The sequence below is a fragment of the Anoplopoma fimbria genome, chromosome 18, assembly GCF_027596085.1.
Source record: "Anoplopoma fimbria isolate UVic2021 breed Golden Eagle Sablefish chromosome 18, Afim_UVic_2022, whole genome shotgun sequence".
In the NCBI taxonomy this organism is placed as follows: domain Eukaryota; kingdom Metazoa; phylum Chordata; class Actinopteri; order Perciformes; family Anoplopomatidae; genus Anoplopoma; species Anoplopoma fimbria.
In genome coordinates, this window is record NC_072466.1 from 14597293 (window position 1) to 14615756 (window position 18464).

The 18464-nt window shown below is 38.4% G+C and overlaps 2 protein-coding genes across 2 annotated transcripts in view; one reads left to right on the forward strand and one right to left on the reverse strand.

Annotated features, from left to right (window-relative positions):
* aven (apoptosis, caspase activation inhibitor) overlaps positions 1–16274 on the forward strand; it is a 28635-nt gene extending 12361 nt beyond the window's left edge. The window contains exons 3-6 of the mRNA XM_054618315.1: positions 12050–12120; positions 13451–13546; positions 13660–13966; positions 15104–16274. Coding sequence (XP_054474290.1) covers positions 12050–12120; positions 13451–13546; positions 13660–13966; positions 15104–15258 — 629 coding nt within the window. The 3' untranslated portion in view covers positions 15259–16274. The remainder of the gene's footprint in view (positions 1–12049; positions 12121–13450; positions 13547–13659; positions 13967–15103) is intronic.
* Positions 16275–16529: 255 nt separating this feature from the next.
* Positions 16530–18464, reverse strand: part of ryr3 (ryanodine receptor 3) — a 115263-nt gene continuing 113328 nt past the window's right edge. The window contains exon 105 of the mRNA XM_054618316.1: positions 16530–16629. Coding sequence (XP_054474291.1) covers positions 16534–16629 — 96 coding nt within the window. The 3' untranslated portion in view covers positions 16530–16533. The remainder of the gene's footprint in view (positions 16630–18464) is intronic.

The following is an 18464-nucleotide window of genomic DNA, read 5'->3' on the forward strand; positions in this document are numbered from 1 at the left end:
ACAACAAAGGTATTCGCTTTGAAAATTGTCGCTGCATTATGCGATTATTGTAATTGAGGGTTTGATGACCACTGCTTATCATCTTCTCGCCCAACAAGCCTGCAGTGAAGAGCCACCATTTTTCTGGCTCCTTCAGAAATCACATCTTGTCCTGAAAGGACCACAGCTGTTTCCTCCTTGATAAACAGGTTGAATAGACCGGGTGCATTACTTTGAAATAGTTTCGATTTCATGTGAATATATCATGTGGTCCCCTAAGCTGCAGGCTTGCAATTGATTATCAGGAGAATGCAATACAATAGATGAGAGGCATGTCTAATGCATCCCCCAGGGAGTTCATATATTGAGGCACACAGATATACGGTGATTGCTCGATTTCTGTAAATTAAGCACATCACAGGCCTCCACCCACACAGCTCACCCCTGTGACAGCAGCACTGTGTCCCGGTGCTGTTGACCACCTTTTTTGTTGAGAATAGAGGTTATCAAAAGCTAACGTTATTGATCAGAGAACTATACAGAAGTCCTCAACTACGAGCTGTACTTATTCAGGTAGCATGAAGAGAAAATACTCAAGAGAGTGGATTTATTTTGTATTCATTTTATGAATTGTTTTAGTGTAGTCTGTTTTTAAAAAGGGAGAAAGAAAGAAAGTAGCTGTTTGTTATTGTTTTTGCGTGGCATTTTGTCTTCTTGAAGTATCTGGGTGGGGTCTTGCAGCAGGTGGTCAAGATTCGGCTTGACCAGAGATTATGCTGAAGGTTTTCAATATTTTAAGGCTGTCTTGTTGACATCTATACAATATCGAAGAAGCAAGAGATTTGTGGTGTTCGAAACAGACGAGTGGTGGTTCCCATTATTAGGCTGTGCTCAAGTTATTGGCGTATCATGCCACTCACCCTCCCAAGGAAAGCTTGAGCTACGGAGCTAGAAAAAAGCCATCGACCGATTGTTGAACCTCAGATTCAGCAAGAGCAATGTGGCCTCCACCTAATGTGGAACCCTCAGTGAAGAGCACTAGTTTATGGGGAAAAGGATGAAAACTTCGCATTAAACCAAATGTATTAGTGAATATTGGTAACTCTTGTTATGTGCAGCCTTTAAGGCTGTCAAAATATTGATGTTGAACATGACTATTGATTTTTGTCCACAGATGATATATAACTGTGTCAGAGCTGCATTGTCAAATAGCCGTTCATTCCCAAAAGCTGAGCCAATTATTTAAAAAGACTGCGGTTTAAAAAGAAAAAACAAATTATTAATTTAATGGTGTGTTTCTGTGCCTCAATTAAAGATAATTGCTTTGTGTGCTTCCCACCTCCCACACTGTGTTGCTTGTCTTGTGGTAAATAACAATAGAGGTGCTGATAATATTGGCACATAGAGCTTTCCACCAGATACATCCTCGTCCTGTCTGAGCGGTTTTTTTTTTGCATTTATTGTCAACTCAGGCTGCTCATTAGCTGTGACCAACCAAATGTACCATTTGTCACCAGTCAAACGGTCTTTATTCAAACAAACACCAAACAGTGTGCGCCCAATTCTGTCAACAGGCGTTGGTGTCACTAGCAAACCAAGATGACCCTCGCTTCAAGTAGCATTTGAATGAGTTACAACTACTTTAGTTCACCGAAGTAATATTCCCTCCAATGTAGATAATAAGGAATCAATAGCATGTGATAGACAGCTTGGCTTCTGTAATTGTGCCATCTTGAACCGGCCCCATTACTCATGTTTAAGATCTTGTCTTGCTCCGAAGTCCCTAAGAATATGAATGTGACCTCAGTCTGCAATTGGGGGACCAAGATGAACGAGAGTCATTAAAAGCTCCAACAGAAACACAAGCAGAGTTGACTCCGGGGCATTTGTGCCTTACAACAACTAGTCAGGCTAGAAAATGAATTGCATTAAATGTCAACGTACACATTAGTGCAGCAAGATCACGTCAACGTCCACTGATGTCCAATATTAAATTAAATATCTATAGACGGCACTTTGCAGCCTGTGCAAAGTGCCAGATGGGTTTCCTGTCTATTTTTACAGCAATTTTATGGTTTAGAATCCCCTCTCCTGATCAACATCCTCACATTTTTCCTTAGACACCACCTCTCTCCTTCAAGCATCATGGAAAGCTTCCATTGATACTATAAAATAATAAAGACCCCCCTCTCCTGCGGCTCTTACCGCCCAATTTTAGACTATGAAATATTAGCTAAGGTACTGGCTGTGCGTTTGGAAGCTGTCCTGCTATCTTTAATTTCCGCATAGCAGACAGGCTTTATTAAGAACAGACTTTTTTGATGTGAGAAGATTATTTAATGTTATGTACAACTCCTCGAACTCAAAGGACCCCGAATTATGCTTTTCCACTTTTTTCCACTCTTTCCCTCTTCTTTAGTGTGTTATATATATTTTTTCATATGTAAAAGGTCCGTAGAGTGTAAAACCTGAAGTCCACGCCTAAAAGGAGTTGCCCTCCCCCTCAGAAGCTCCTGAGCTGCCTGAAACGGCTCCATTGAATTCTCTCCTTCACTTCAGTAACTTTATGAGGTCATGATGTTACAGAAGTCATGTAAAACTCCTTCCGGCTAGTTTGTCCCATCCTCAAACAACAAAAGAGAGGGACGGAGCTGGAGCTCCGGAGGAAGAGTTTTTGAAATGTGAAACGTTGACCAATCACAACAGAGCGGGCTAGCTTCACCATTCAGAGCAGACTTTGCTTTCTGGAGGGAGGAGCCAGCGCTACAACGGCGCATTTCAGAGAGGGGGTGAGAAGAGGTGCTGCAGGACAGAATGATGAGAAAAACAAGGCGGGTTATGAGCATTAAAGCATATAAACATGTTGTAACTGTAACTTGAGATAAAAATATGCACCCTGAAAATAGCATAATAGGAAGTAATTGTTGATTTGATTTCCACATTCAAACCTCTCTTCATGTGTAATTTGAGAGGTTTTATTTTGAACCAATCATCATTTTCTTTATGGCAGTATTCCGGTCAAACAGCTTGGACGAACAGGATCAGAAGGGCTGTGTTTTTATGAGTCTACATCTGTGCAAGTTGTTTAATATATCTTTGTTTAAAGTCATTTCTCTCGCAACTCAAATGTGTCATCCAATGCAGGCGATTTGCTGATTTTAGATTAGATTTGCTTGATTCAACCTTATTGTCATTGAACTGAGTAAAGGCACTGAAATTCAGTTTAGCATCTAACGGGAAGTGCAAAAAGTAATGTACACAGTAGTATCTAGAATCAACAGTTATACACAGAATAAATATAGAATGGAGAATAAACAGTAGATATGAATATGCTAAGATATATACATTTCGTTAAAAATATATAGTGCTGGAATGAGTAAAATAGAGGCAATATTGAGATATTGTATACAGAATAAAGAGCTGGAAGTTCATGCATACAGTTTACTGAAGACCACGGTAGGGTTTTCACTGTTAATATTAAACAAGCAAATTGAAAACGTCGCTATGAACTTTGGGAAATTTTGCACCAGAAGACTGGGCACAATATTTTCAAAAGAATCCGGTGAAAAGAACTCTTCCACATTGTCTTTGTGAAGCCACAAGCACAATTAATGTTCCTACAAACCGTATTTGTCTTGTAAGAGTGTCTTAACAGAGTGCAGCGGGCGCTGTGTGTGTTTAGTGTCTTTGAGAGTGCAGCATCATGACTCAGTCAGACTCAGACAGTTTTGAGTGTCTCCTGATGAATTTACTACAAAAACGGAGGAACTCTGGATTTCTGGAGTGAATAGATCAAACCGTGGTGGCTGCTCTGGATGTCTTGTTTGGATTTTAGTACTACGATGTCTGTCACATTTCATCCGCTCAAGTCTTCAAAGGACTGAAACATTCATGCTTTCTGGCAGGTTGGTGCTTATTTTAGGCGATCCTCAGGTCTTTATTTAGCTGCCCGTGGGTGCTTTGTTCTTATCTTCATGTGGCCTTTGAGGCCTTTTTGTAAAGAGAGAAAAAAAGGCTTTGCCTGTGAAAACAAAAGCGCAGTTTTTTTTAACCAATTTAACAAATAAAATGCAGCAGTTTGTCAGTTTTTGTTGTGCGTACATAGCATTTTCCCAGCTTTTTTATTTACTTTTTGCAAGGTGAATAATGAATATTTGCCAGGGCAGCTAAATAACTAAAATGTCCTCTATGTTCCTGGCGGATCTGTGTTCAGACAAGTCAGTGTTGCCTGCTTGTTTCATGCTATTGATCCATTTTAAGCATGGTGTTGATCAGTATTAGCTGTTTACTCATCTATTCAGCTAACCTAATAGCTGAGGCTCCTTGCATCTTCATAATGAGGGACCCAGATGTCCTGGCACTCTCGGCCGATGGTTATTTCTGCCACAGGGACCAGCGCCGGGAGGCTACATGTCAGCCTAAATCACACACTTATTCTTAGCTGTCTGGAGCAAGATGACGTCGGATTGAATGAAGAGAACAGCGAAGAAAAATGTTTTCCTATAAAGGAGTGATAATAGACTACCTCGTTCAGAAATTGTTGTTTGTATTGATTGTGTCTAAAGATTCGATTTGTTGCATGCTTTACCTCTCGAGTCATTTTTCAGCTCAAGTAAGATCGGCCAGATTTACACATCAGTGCATTTTTGTAACAGAGAGTCAATTTCACCGACGCCAGTATGAGATTCAGTTGAGTAAGAGATATGCAGTTCTGCCGCAAATACACAGTTTTTATAAACAAAAAGAAACATTGATTATCTTAAAAATCATTGCAACCCCTAGCTTCACGTGGCAATGTTCACCACCAGTCTGTGGGGGTTTAGCTAGTTTTAGCCACCATAGCATCGTGACTCAAGGTGTGGTAATGTCGGTTGACTGAAAAAATGAATAAAATAAGAATATAAATGTTTATTTGAGGGGATTTCTATGTCAGGGACTTAAGTCTGTAACATTTTTAAGTATTTATCAGTTTAAATTTATCATTTGGTCAATATTACTTTATATTTCCATCGGATTCAAGCTTACAATGCTTTTGGATTACTCTTCCACTGCTTCTGTGTATTGTCCTCTGATGTTATTATTTCATACGAAAACATGAATGTATTTAAGTGGCTATCAAATTGACATGGATCACAGTACTGTGTATACTGCACTAGCTCCACATATTTCTTTTTGGACACTTTTGATCTCAGTAGTCCGGAAATTAATATAGAACATGGAAAACAACAAGGATTGTAGCCTAATGATATCCAGCTAGGCAATTTATGGATGTCTGTATCACCTGTTTGCTTATGATTGATTAGATTCCGGTTAGGTAGAGCCTGAGCCACAGCATCGAAGCTCTAAACAAGCTGGACGCCCATATACAACACATCTAATGAGAACGAGGCCTCGGGTTGATCGGAGCTCTTCTGATACGACTTTGTCATAAACACAACGTCACGCAATCACAATTAAAAGTTAAGAGTAAATAGCTTCAGCCCTCTTTATTGTCTCGCCTGGTTTGCTCAGGATTTTAATTGCAATTAGCGCAGACAGTGATTTATCGATGCATAGTGAGTTTTCAGCGCTGTGCCGTGTTAGGCTAATTGGTTTGGTTAAAAAGGCGTGACAGGGAGCACGCTGGAGGTACTGTAGCTCTCTGACGGAGGATCGGCTCCATAGATTGCAACAAGTTCCTCTAAACTGTCTTTTCTGCATGTTTTCTTAGGTCTGTATTTCTCTTTCTTGCTTCCATCTTCCCTCAATATTTTACTCTTATCTTTCCTTTTGTCTTTCTCCAACAATTTCCATCCTGTCCCTCCTCTTAGTGCTACCAAACACCTATCAGATGGGATTTGTCACAAAAGTAATAACACTCGATCCGTTTTCTATGAGCCGCCTCGTTCCATCTCCTCTCTTATCAAGTGACGATCTGCCACGACAGCCGGTTTAAAAAGAGTAGTAATCATTCACTGATCACACACCATTACTCCACAGCTAAATGAAGGGGGAAAGAGGGAGCAGGGAATGTGTGTATTCCTCTTCCAGTGAGGTAAAATGTCAACATTTCACTGCAGGTGTTAGTGGAGACTGAGCAGCGGTACTGTCGCTCCTCACATGTCCCTCCTGTTTCTATTCAACCAGTCTCTGCTGGAGAGGATAACCAAGGTTAAGTTAAGGCTGCAGCTGTGCACAGCGAGTCGACTGAGTCTGTGCAGCGCTGTGTACTAAAGGTGGGGCTCACTCAACAAGGATGTGCAACAGTGGTGTGTGTGTGGTGTGCGTGGCTGTCTGCACTGGAACCAACAGGGCAACAGTGGCCTGATCTGGCAAACAGGACACACAAGTCATGTAATAACATCATCAGCTTTCCGTCATCCTGCGACATCTTATATGTATTTTCTCAATTCATCACCCTGTTCATATCAGAGCGATACACATCCAGCTCGTCTTATCTCCGTCCTGACTAGGTGCTAGTGCTCGACAGTCTTACAAAGCAGAACAAGGGGGTGGGGGGTGGGGGTGAAGATGAACAGCGGTAGGGTGAGAGCAGAGTGAGGTTGAGTGGAGCAGGAAAAGAGCAGAGCGGAACAGAAAGGAGCAGGAAAGAAAGGGCAGGAGCGAGGCCACAACACATCCCAAATATAAAAGATGAGAGCGGGACGAGCCATACATAGCTCCGAGAAGCCGGCCTGCAAGCAAAAAGCCACATTTGTTAATGTGAGGTTGAGCCAGCGAGATGTCAAGAGACAGGATACCACATCATACAGAAGTTACACAATGCCATCCCAGCCACTTAGAACAAAGCATGAGTAATGCAGTGTTTATTCACTGTGGAATAACTCAGCGAGGTTCACTGACGCACTTAGACAATCATTTCAGTTATGAATTGATCTTTAATCAGTGGTGTAGTGTGTCGTCAGGAGCTTTACTGGCATTGTAGTAATCACAATAGTATTCAACTAAATTCTTACGCAGGACGGGAAAAGTTTCTTATGTGGTTGAATAATGTGTTGAATACAGTTGAATAATGTGGGAATGACGGAAAAGCAATAAACACTTAACTAAATGTTTTGTAGCTGTGGGTCTTTCAGTTTACTTTAGTTCTGAAACAATCAGTCGATAAAGCGACTGCAATGTTAAACAGAAAATGTATCAACATTTTTGGTATTCAATAAATCCTTAGTCATTTATCCAAGCTGAATGCCTAATATTTTCTGGTTCTGATCTGATAAGTTGGATATTTTTTGGGTCAGATCACAATCCAGGATTCCAAGTTGAAGTTTTAGATTGTACAGAACAAAATGTGACTGCAGAACTGCTTTGATTTTTATCCTTTATAACATGGAGGCAACTAGTAACAATTTGTATAAAGGTAACAATAAGTAGAATCAAAAGCATTTACAGCATTTTCTTTAAATAAGCTGTATTTAAGCATGTTTTCGCAAATAAAAACATGAGTCATGCCAAAGATCGTTAAGATACAAAACGCTAAGGGGTCTTTTACGATATTAACAGTGTTAAAAGTTTGCTTGATCAACATCACCTCATTTTCTTTCCTGTCAAAAATCTGTCCATCTTGTTCTTTAGAGGACTTTTTGCTTTCTGGACAAACATTGCTAATGGGACTTTTGATAGCCCTGCAAACATCAGACCACTCCTGTATTTTTATGTAAACAGGCCCTATCATGCTATTTTCCCGGTGCATATTTTTATCTCAAGTTACAGTTACAACATGTTTACATGCGTTCATGCTCATAATCTGCCTTGTTTTTCTCCTCCTGGCTGTCCTGCAGCATCTCTTCTCACCCTCTCTCTTAAATGCGACGTTGTGGCGCTTGCTCCTCCCTCCAAAAAGCAAAGTATGCTCTGATTGGTCAGCTAGTCCGCTCTGTTGTGATTGGTCAACGTTTCACATTTCAAAAAACTCTTCCTCCGGAGCTTCAGCTCCATCCCTCTCTTTTGTTGTTTGAGGGCGGGCCAAACTAGCCGGAAGGAGTTTTACGTCACTTCCGTAACATTATGACCTCATAAAGTTACTGAAGTAAAGCCGTTTCAGGCAGCTTCTGTGGGGGAGGGTAACTCCTTTTAGGCGTGGACTTCAGGTTTTACACTCTACGGACATTTTACATGTACAAAAATATATATAACACACTAAAGAAGAGGGAAAAAGTGGAAAAGCATAATAGGGCCACTTTAACTTATCTTATTTTCCCTATATCAACATAATACACAACAGTATATGTTTGGTATTTTTGCTCTTTTTTTAGCCATTAATCAGCCCGTTGTTGTAGCTCTTGTTCCAGTTACGATCTTCATATTTGATATGAGGGCTTTTTGTGTGAACTAAGCCCAAATACCAGCATTTATTTAGTGGAGTGCAGTTTGATTCAAATGCATATTTTCACAGAGCTTGGTGACACGTGGGACTACAGGTCTAAAACAGCTTCAGCCGAGAGCAGAGACGGGGATTTAAGTCTCGCAGATCTATTTGGACGAGTAGAAATGAAGAGTTGGCTTCGATCTCTCTTTCATTTTCCTTCATTCGCTTCTTCTTCTTCTTCACACGCACCCATCTTCCTCCTCCTCCTCCAACCCTCTATCTCTTTCTTTCTTTCTTTCTGTTTTCTGGAGGTTTGACTGAAGTTTTTCTCATCCTCACCGGCATCCGTTGCCATGGTTGTGTCAGCGCTCTCCGAACTACCTGGGATGGTATTTCCATGGACACAGATCAGGATGACACTGGGCTGTGAGGTGTAGGAGGGAGGCAGTTCACCGGTGTCAGCAGTCCTGTGTGTTGGAGACAGACAGGAGATGGAGGAGGAGGAGGAGGAGGATTTGGGTCTGCAAAGCTATTAAACAAAGAGGAGCAGGAGTTGAAAAAAGAGGAAAACGGAAGAAGTGAGAGGCCGCTGTTGAAGGTTAATTTTTTTACACAATGCAGATAAAAATTTTAACGCAGTTTAAACAAAACAAACTGTGAACAAAACAAGAGGGATGAATCCCTCGGGAAGTCTCGCACTGAATCCTGAAGCTGTTGCATTAACACCGGAGACGACATATTAACATTTGAACGACATGATTATACAGATTTTCCTGCACTTGATGATGAATCACAAATTATTGTCTAAATGAGAAAGTGACTGTTGGATTAATTCTTCTGTGTTTACATTAAAGGAGATGGAAGAACTGGTTTTAATGGGTAATTTACTGACATTGATATTTAAGAATAAGAAGAGTCGGTCAACAAGTTATCGACTTTGAAATTTAAGTATCATGAATAGTAATAAAAACAAAACATTATTTCATGAGAATTGAAGTAAAAATATTCATAAAATACAGCTTTAATTTTTCATTTGCAGATACCAATATTATTTTGTGATATGCCAATAAAATCAGCAAGGATAATATATCATTTTTTTGTGTTAATCGGGTCCTAGTTTGCATTCTTGGATTGATATATTTCTGAAAATATGGGATTGGGACATTTTTTATTACATGTTTTTGACCTTTCTGTTCTGACATTCTTGTTGTTCATTTAGATTTGGGGCAAAAGGATCTTCAGGGGTAACATCATAAGAAACACATTTACAAATGGTTATTGCTGATTGATATTTCTTTTAAATAGAATATTGGATTGTTTTACCTCCTCAGGAGCCTAAAAGCTATTCAAATAAGACGATCTGACTAGGGAACTTCTTGGCTATTGTGCTGCTTTTGGGTAAATTGATCATAAACCCAATCAAAAGTTTGACACACCTTCTCATTCAACTACTTTGAAGAATCTAAAATATATATATTCTGGTTTGCTGAGCATTTGTTTGTTTACCACATAATTCCATATGTGTTCCTTCATAGTTTGGATGTCTTCAATATTAATCTACAATGTAGATAAAAATAAAAATAGAAATAAAGAAAAAACATTGAATGAGAAGGTGTGTCCAAACTTTTGACTGGAGTACATTAACAAAGAAATATTGACAAATGAATGCTTTAATAGTTTCCTTAGGTGTGTGCCAAGTGTTTGATAAGTGATTGAGATTATTGTAGGGGGTTAGGCAAAATATGTGGACTGTCATTTTACTTCAACAAGCTTCATCGTGTCGACCTTATCCAATCTTTCTTGACTTTCTCACAGAGTTAATGGCTCCTTGGTTTCTTATTTGATGGTGAGGCGCGTGTGTGAGTATTGTTACCAAACAATCTTCTTAAGATAAGGTTTAAGATTTCGATTTTACGTCCACCATAGCCCGGTTAATATGCCCAGCGTTTTCTCTTTGAGGGTAAACATCAGTCGATTTCCTCGATAACACACGTATGCCCCCCCCCAGCCGTCACATACAGCTGACATTCCCCTTCCCTTCTCTTATCCGCCTGCCTCGCAGTCATTATAACCTTGATAATGCTCCTATTCATAAATCATGCCTCCTCAGCCTGTTTGACAGCAGGGACCTCGGCCGTCTGGCAGCCTTTCCTTCTTGACCCCTAACCTTTACTCCCCGTGCAGCCAAGCAATCAAGAACAACCGCAGATGGTGCTGAGCGTCTCCGTGTGAAAGGCTGAGTGTCTTTCATGTAACAGAACGAGAGGCTGCGACTGACTGCAGCTCCTCAGTCAGGTCTCCCACTGACTGTCCATCTGTGTGTGGCAGACTGGGCAGAGTCTGCTGTGCTTGTGAGCTGCTTCACCTTCAGCATACTTTGATTTAAGGGAGTAAGCGTTGCACATCCACACCCTGTGTGGTGAAGCTTCAGCCAGAACAATATTTTGTTTACCAACTGCAATTTCTTACTGGTTTTAAACCAGTAGAAATTTACTAGAAATAATCCTGCAGGAGACCATAGACTCATTTGTACTGTACATGCATTTTTTTATGTACAGTCTTGTATGCCAAATATGAAGCTACAGTTTGGAAAAAAAAGGAAATATTAGAAAAAGAAAACTCAATTAATAAATCTTTTGGGGCATTTTTGCCTGTTTTCAGCCCTAATTTTTAAATCCACTTTAACATTATAAAGGCTATTTTTGCCCCATGCATCTGTTAATAATTTACTAAAGGATTGCCATAATTCATTTTATTTATTCAATTCAGCCATTGTTTTTGCCTCAGACCTCAATGTTTCTTTAGATGCATTAGTGCTGTGACCATTGTTTGGACTCTGGTGGTTGGTGCTTGGCCATGACATAGTTGCGTCACACACCCATGTCGCGGCTTCTTAAGGTGGAAATACACCCTACACACAGGGACAACCTTTATCTGTGGCCCCCCATTTAAAGGGCCTCAAACAGCTATAGATTTGTTTTGATGTTTGGATGTTTTCTTCACTTTGGACATAGCTTTCTCCCCCTCAAGTATTCAAGTAATCCTTCCTTCTATGTTTTAACAAAGATAACATTTCTCAACTTCCTCTAAATGTATTCACACTCAGCCTGTTATTCCACCCAGAATTACAACATTGCTGCGAGGTTGTGGTGAAAGCCACATCCACAACATGAGGAGTTTTAATAGTGGTGCTTCACATCTGACACGGTGCATCCTCGTTGAGCAGTTTGTATTGGATGTCGTGTTTTGACTGAGCACTCCTCATGGTTTCTCTCTGTACCGACATACATTTCATCCGAACAGTTTTCTCATTTGTTCATCTGCGTCTGTTTTTCTTGATTTAAAAACTCAGCTTCCAACACCTCAGAAAATTCTCTCCTGGATGTGTGGCACTGCTGCTGCCGTTTGTGATTATTAACAATACAACCTCAGTGCCTTTCTAGTTACGAGAGCCCTCAGCCAGCCGATGTTTTGGAAGCAAAGTGGTGTCACATGCTCGCCTGATGTAACTCTCATACGGATCAACACTTTAAACAAAGCTATTAACTGCTTGCCAGAGAAACACTGTGTTAGCATTTCAGACATTTTAGGTGTGAAGGCCATTCCTTTGGCTTACATGAGCCTAGCGTTGTGTTTGTATTTTAGAGAAATGAATAAACTGAAGAGATTAGTGTTGTTTTTATTCAAACTATAACAGACTGCAATCCTGTAGGACCTTGAATGCTGCAGTTGTATGTCAAACTCCGGTCTGTGTGTCTTTCTCAGGCGATTCCTTCACTCAATTCCGGTTTTCAGAAGAAAAGGACTGGGAGATGGACTCATCTGCAGCCAGTCAGGTAAATCTATATTCTACACAGTCTGCAGCATTCTGCATTGCTTTTTTGTCTTTCATGGATTTAACCCACTGTCTCAAACAGACATTACGTTTGGATTGAAATAGCACAGCAGTTAGAAAGCAGAAAGAGCTAAGTAACACTTGTTAGCTCCCCAGCAGCATGTCTGTTGGTTGGTCGGTACACTAATATATCTCAACAACCATCAGATGGTTTGGCACCAAATTTTGTACAGACAGTCATGTTACCTAGCGGATGAATCTCCCTGACTTATCCTCTTCTGCCACCATTAGTTTGACATTAGTGGGTGTGAGTGAAATTGTCTCAACAATTACTGCAATAACAATGACCTGCTAGTTTATCTTGACTTCCAGTTGCACATATTTTATCACTAAAACTGTCTACAGGACAGCAGAGTTGCTGTCCATCTTTCGGCACAGGCTGAAAACTCACCTCTTCAAGAAGTATTACCCTGAGCCTTCCGCCTAGCACTTATTGTATTCGTATTAGTTTGTTGCACTTATTGTATTCGTATTAGTTTGTTTCTCCACTATACTTTTGCTCTGGTTTATGCTCTTAGATGCTTGTTTAAGAAAGGAGATGCACTTATTCTCTTGAATACCTATGTTGAATACACTTATTGTAAGTCGCTTTGGATAAAAGCGTCTGCTAAATGACTGTAATGTAATGTAATGTTATAAAGAAGTCTCAAGTCTGATTCCTTATATACTACGATGCCCTCATTATGATAGATTTTGCTGAAAAGCTAAAGCGATATCGATAAGGCAGCGTAGACCCATTCAGGATCAGGACTGATGCTGATGACCAAGGTGACCAAATCATTTTGGGGGAATTGACCTCCAAAATTGAAGCATTGCTTTAACTTACATGACTTGAATGTTTAAAAGTACACGCAAATATACTGTTATTGCTTATTTGAGAAAATAAATTTAAAAAAAAGAAAGCTTAAATTTAACCTTTTTAAATCATCATTAATCCCGACTCTACCAGCATTCGGTTCCTGGACTCTTTCTACTCTTTAAGTACAGTCAGAGCTACAATGCGTTGTACAAATGAGTACTGACCTGCACTAGTAGGCTAATTACAGTATAAAGAATTAGCATGTTGCATTGAAGTTTTGACAGTTTTTCACATCCCCAGGCAAAGAATAGATCCCACAATACTTCAATTATAGTTTTATCTCATGCCAGACTTTTGATTCCATATCATGATGAAGATCCGGTGTGCTTTGGCTGTAGATTTTAAATTTTCAGTTGAAGTGTCCGCTGGATTGTGGCTGATTTTACAGTTTGTTTTCATGTTCCCTCTCTAGTTGTCTGCAGTGTTTGTGGACCTCCCAGCGCTCGCCCAGATCCTTCAACAAGTGCCTCTCCATCAGAGGCTCAACCTGGAGGCTGAGCTGCTTCAGGTTGGCTGTTTGACTGAATATCCTGCACCAACTAATGTTTGACTTGAAGGTTAAATATTTCTTATCGCATTGGATTCCCTGTTGCAGTTCATTTTAAGCTTATCCTGTTGCAGGTCTCTACACCATTAGAACTGCCCTCCCTGATCCTCACTACTAAGCAGGAGATGCCCAAAGCAGCCACATTTACTCCTACGTCTGCAACTTTAGAAATCGCCAGCACTGACCAGAAAGTCCCCGTGGCTACAAACCCAGCGTCAAACTCGGACTCACCGTTTCCCTCGAGTGCTGCAGAGCCTCCGGTGGATGATGGTGGTGATGAGGAGCTGGACCAGCTGCTCAGTTTACAGAAACCAGTCTGGGATGTTTCAGGAAGTCAATCCGTCAGTGTCGCAGATGAGGAGAGTGCGGTTCCAAAGAAAGGTGAGTGCATTCAGCTTGTTTTATTTAAAAAGGTCTACGCTGTATTTAGATTTGACATTTTTGGAAATGTGCTTATTGGCTTTCTGTGGGAGAGGTATATGAGAGGATTGATACCACTCATGTCTGTACAGTAAGTATGAAGCTACAGCTAACAACCGCTTAGCTTAGCATAAAGACTGAACACAATGGGAACAGCTAACCTGGTTCTGTCAAAAGGTGACAGGATTTGCCTATCAGCAAATTTAAATTTACCAATTAACATGACATAACATTTTATGACATAATATACCATGACTGTTCTTGACATTTTTATTATACTATACCACTACATTTACAAACTATACTAGACTCTACTATGACATTTACACAACAACATATTAGACATACTAGACACTATCTTTTCTTGACCTTTTTCTACATACTATGACTTCTTTCGACACTCGTTACTATATAGTTTTCTATGAATTTTTATGACGTTTTTCGACACGCTATACTATGTGTTTTTGATGGTTTTTTTCGACATAATTATACTGACATTTTTACAACATACTATACAATGATTTTTTTTACATATGTTTGAGCCATACTAAACCATGATTTATCATGACGTTTTTCGTCATACGACATGATTGTTTTCAACATAATTTACCATGACTTTTTAGTAATTCTTTTGACATCGAAACGCTATACTATGACTTTTTGAAAATCTTTACTTTTCAAGATTTTTTTTTGACATACTATGCAATTTTTTCCTGACTTTTATGCCGTTTGACACACTATACTATGCGTATTCATTACTGTTTTCTACATACTATACTGTGATTGCTTTTGACTTTTTTTTAACATACTATACTTATTTCACGACGTGTATCAACATACTGTACAATGCCTTTTTTTGTTGATACTATTTCACATTTTTCTACAAACTACTATGCATTTCTTTGACTTTTTTTAAAAATAGTTTAGTATGACTAACAATACAAGGCCATTGACATTTTAATCTCACTGATGCAAGCTCGATCTTCAGAAATTAACATTCAGCATTGAAAGGTGCTTAAGCGCAAAATAGATTTCATGTTCACAACTTATAACTAGGTAAGTCACATTTTGAAGACCTTATGTTCTTTTATTATGCAGCGCTCGAGCAAGTGAAGGAGATGGAGCCTGTGTTGACAGAGGAGAAAATGGATGAGGCAAAAGACAAAGATGTTACACCTCCCAAATCTGCTTCCGTCAAGCAGGAAATGACAGAGGAAGACCTGGAGGACTGGCTCGACAGCATGATCTCCTGACCATCAACAACCAAGGAAAGGACTTGATTAAAGACAGGAGATGTATAAGGAAACTGGACTTAACCCTTCTCGTATTTTAATTTAGCCTTCAGATGACCACCATATTTTTCCTGGGCTGAATGAGAAAGAAAAGTGATAATGTGTGCAAATGTTCCTGCTGCACTTCATGTTTCAGAGACAGAATTCTTTGTTCCTTGTGTAAGTTGCACATCGCAAGATTGTCGCAGTCAGAGGAATCTCAGCTGCATAAAAGGACAGACAGATAGTGAAATGTTGCTTTATTGCGTCAATTGCTTTATTCATTTCCTCCCCCTCATCAAAATAAATGCAGTTTACCAAAGCTACTACATACATACAAATAGCCATACAATAGCAGTGAACTATTTTGTCGCGAATAAATCCTTGAACTAGGTGGGTTTTTTTTTTCATTTCCCTCTGTTTAGGGGTTCTTTCACTCTGACAGAGGTGCAGGTTGGCATGACAAAGCTTAAAAACAACCAAACTAAACTACATTTACATAACTATAATCTAGATTTTATATGACAAATAATTTCTCTTTTTATAATTTAAAAGCCGCAAAACTATGTTGAGCTAAATCTGCTTGTAACTAATCCAGGCAAGAGCACTGCTTGTGTCAGGAGGGACAGAATGATTCATTTTTTGCATAGTTTCTCATAAGGCACGCTGGCACTTGATAACACCTAAAGTCAGTCGTCTCTGGTCCTGGAAGAACCATTTTCTGTAACTCCTCATTTCATCTGACAAATTTTTAAAAGGCAGATCAGGTTTTACTCATGTCGGATAATGTTTACTGGATCAATACAGATCATACTAGAAGCACACATCCATTCAGTTTGTTTGATAAAACATGACACAAACGTAACATCCTGGTGTTAACCTAGAAATTGTGCATATTCAGACATTCAGTTGTCATGCTGTAACCCTTCTCGTGTATCAAATGTCTACACACACAACAAATTGTGCAACAGGTTGGGGTTAAGCAAGTGAAAAGGCAATGTGAATCAGAATCAAAAGAAGACTTTGCATATAAGAGGCGTCGTGGCAAGTGACTTTTTTTCAGTAATGTGGAAGAGGACTTGGATGCACAAACCCAAAGAAATTCAAGAAAAATTTCTTTTTGTATCACCATGGCAGCAGACAAAGTCCAGAGAGTGTTGACGTTCTGTTAACAGGGTGAAGTCAACTTCACTGTCCCTCATAAATAAAAGGTAAGTAGAGAGGCGTGTTTGAGGCACAACACAAGAATGGCCCTCTCTAACCCAACTGGTCCTCGTATTGTTTACGGAAGCAGTCTCCAGTAGGGAAGAAGTCCCAGCATCTCTCCTGGTACAACTTCCACACATAGGACTCCTGGAGGAAAAAAAAAAAGTTTATAGTTTCAGTAGTACTCAATAAATATCACATATTAAGATTAGTTTACTAGTTATGGTGAGTACCACTATGACTGAGGACTACTATGATTAAAAAAAAGTAATTTGTATTTCTCGTTAAAAGAAATAAGAACGTCATAGTATATTAAACCCTTAAACAAATGGTAAAAAGTCATGGTATAGTATTTCATTTAAAGAGTAAAGTAAGTCATAAAAATGAATAGTGAAGTTTAAAAATGTAATGGAAAAAGTAAACGGACTATATGAAATAAAACTGGAGAGGAGTGTGTTGAAAAAACAAAAGTGAAAGTATAGCGGGTCGAAAAAAGTTGTGACAAAGTCATAGTATACTATGTCAATATAAGTCTTTGTATAGTATGAGAACAACTTCGTAAAAAAGTTGTGGTATAGTGTGTCTAAAAAAAGTCATGAAATAGTAATATAGCGTGTCGAAAACACAAAAAAACGTCATAAAAAGTCATGGTATAGTGTTACGGGAAAAAAAATTAAAAAAAAGGTTATAGTATGTCAATAAAAGTCAGTATGGTATGGAAAAAAAATTGCTAAAATGGATACAATAGAGTATGTTGAAAGAAATTCTAAAATAGTCTTAATATAGGATGAAAAAATAAAGTCACAAATGTAATAGTATAGCGTGTCGAAAAAAATCATTAAAAACGTATAGTATAGCATGTCAAAAAAGTATATTATAGTATGTCGAAAAATAGTATAGCGTGTCGTAATAATAAAGTGAAGGTATATATAGTATGTTGAAAAACATCTTAAAATAGTCATTATATAGTATGTCGAAAAAGTCAGAAAAAAGGCATAGTATAGCATGTCGAAGGAAGTTGTAAAAAAGTAAAAGTTTAGTTTACCAATAAAAGTTATAGTATGTTGTAAAAAGTCATTATATAATAGCTGTCGAAAAAGTAAATAAAAAGTCATAGTTTAGTGTGTTGATAAAAGTCATAAAAATATTCAGTGTTGAAATAAATAATAAAAAAGTCAGAAAAAAGCATGTGGAAAAGTTAATAAAATCATACTATTGTATGTCGAAAAGTCAGAAAAAAGTCATAGTATAGGATGTCCAAAAAATGCATTGTATAGCATGTGGGAAAGAAAGTCACATAAGAGTCATAATATAGTATGGCAAAAAAAGGCATAAAAAAGTTAGAGTATAGCGTGTCTTAAAACGTTGTTAATTTGTCATAATATAGCATGTTGGAAAAAAGTCATTTAACTAATAATATAGTATGTCAGAAAAAAGTCGGTCAAGTCATTATATAATAACTGTCGAAAAATAAATAAAAAGTCATAGTATAGTGTGTTGATAAAATACATTGTATGTGAAAAGTTGTAAATAAGTCATAGTATGGTTTGTCGAAAAAAGTAATATTAAAAGTCAAAATATAGTATGTCGTAAAACATCATGAAGAAGTCATAGTAAAGTAAGTCGAAAAAGGTAATTGTATAGCATGTTGGGGAAAAAAAATGAATAAAAAAATAGTCATAATATAGGATAATAAAAATGTCAACCAGTCAAAGTATAGTATGCCAATTAAAGTCATTGTATAGTATGTGAAAAACTCCTAAAACAGTCATAATATAGTATGGGGGAAAAAATCATAAAAGTCATAGTATAGAATGTCAATAAAAGTCATAATATAGTATGGGGGAAAAAATCATAAAAGTCATAGTATAGAATGTCAATAAAAGTCATAAAAAAAAGTCATAATATAGTATGGCAAAAAAAGTCATACTATAGCATGTCGAAAAGTCATAAATAAGTCATAGTATAGTATAGTATCAATA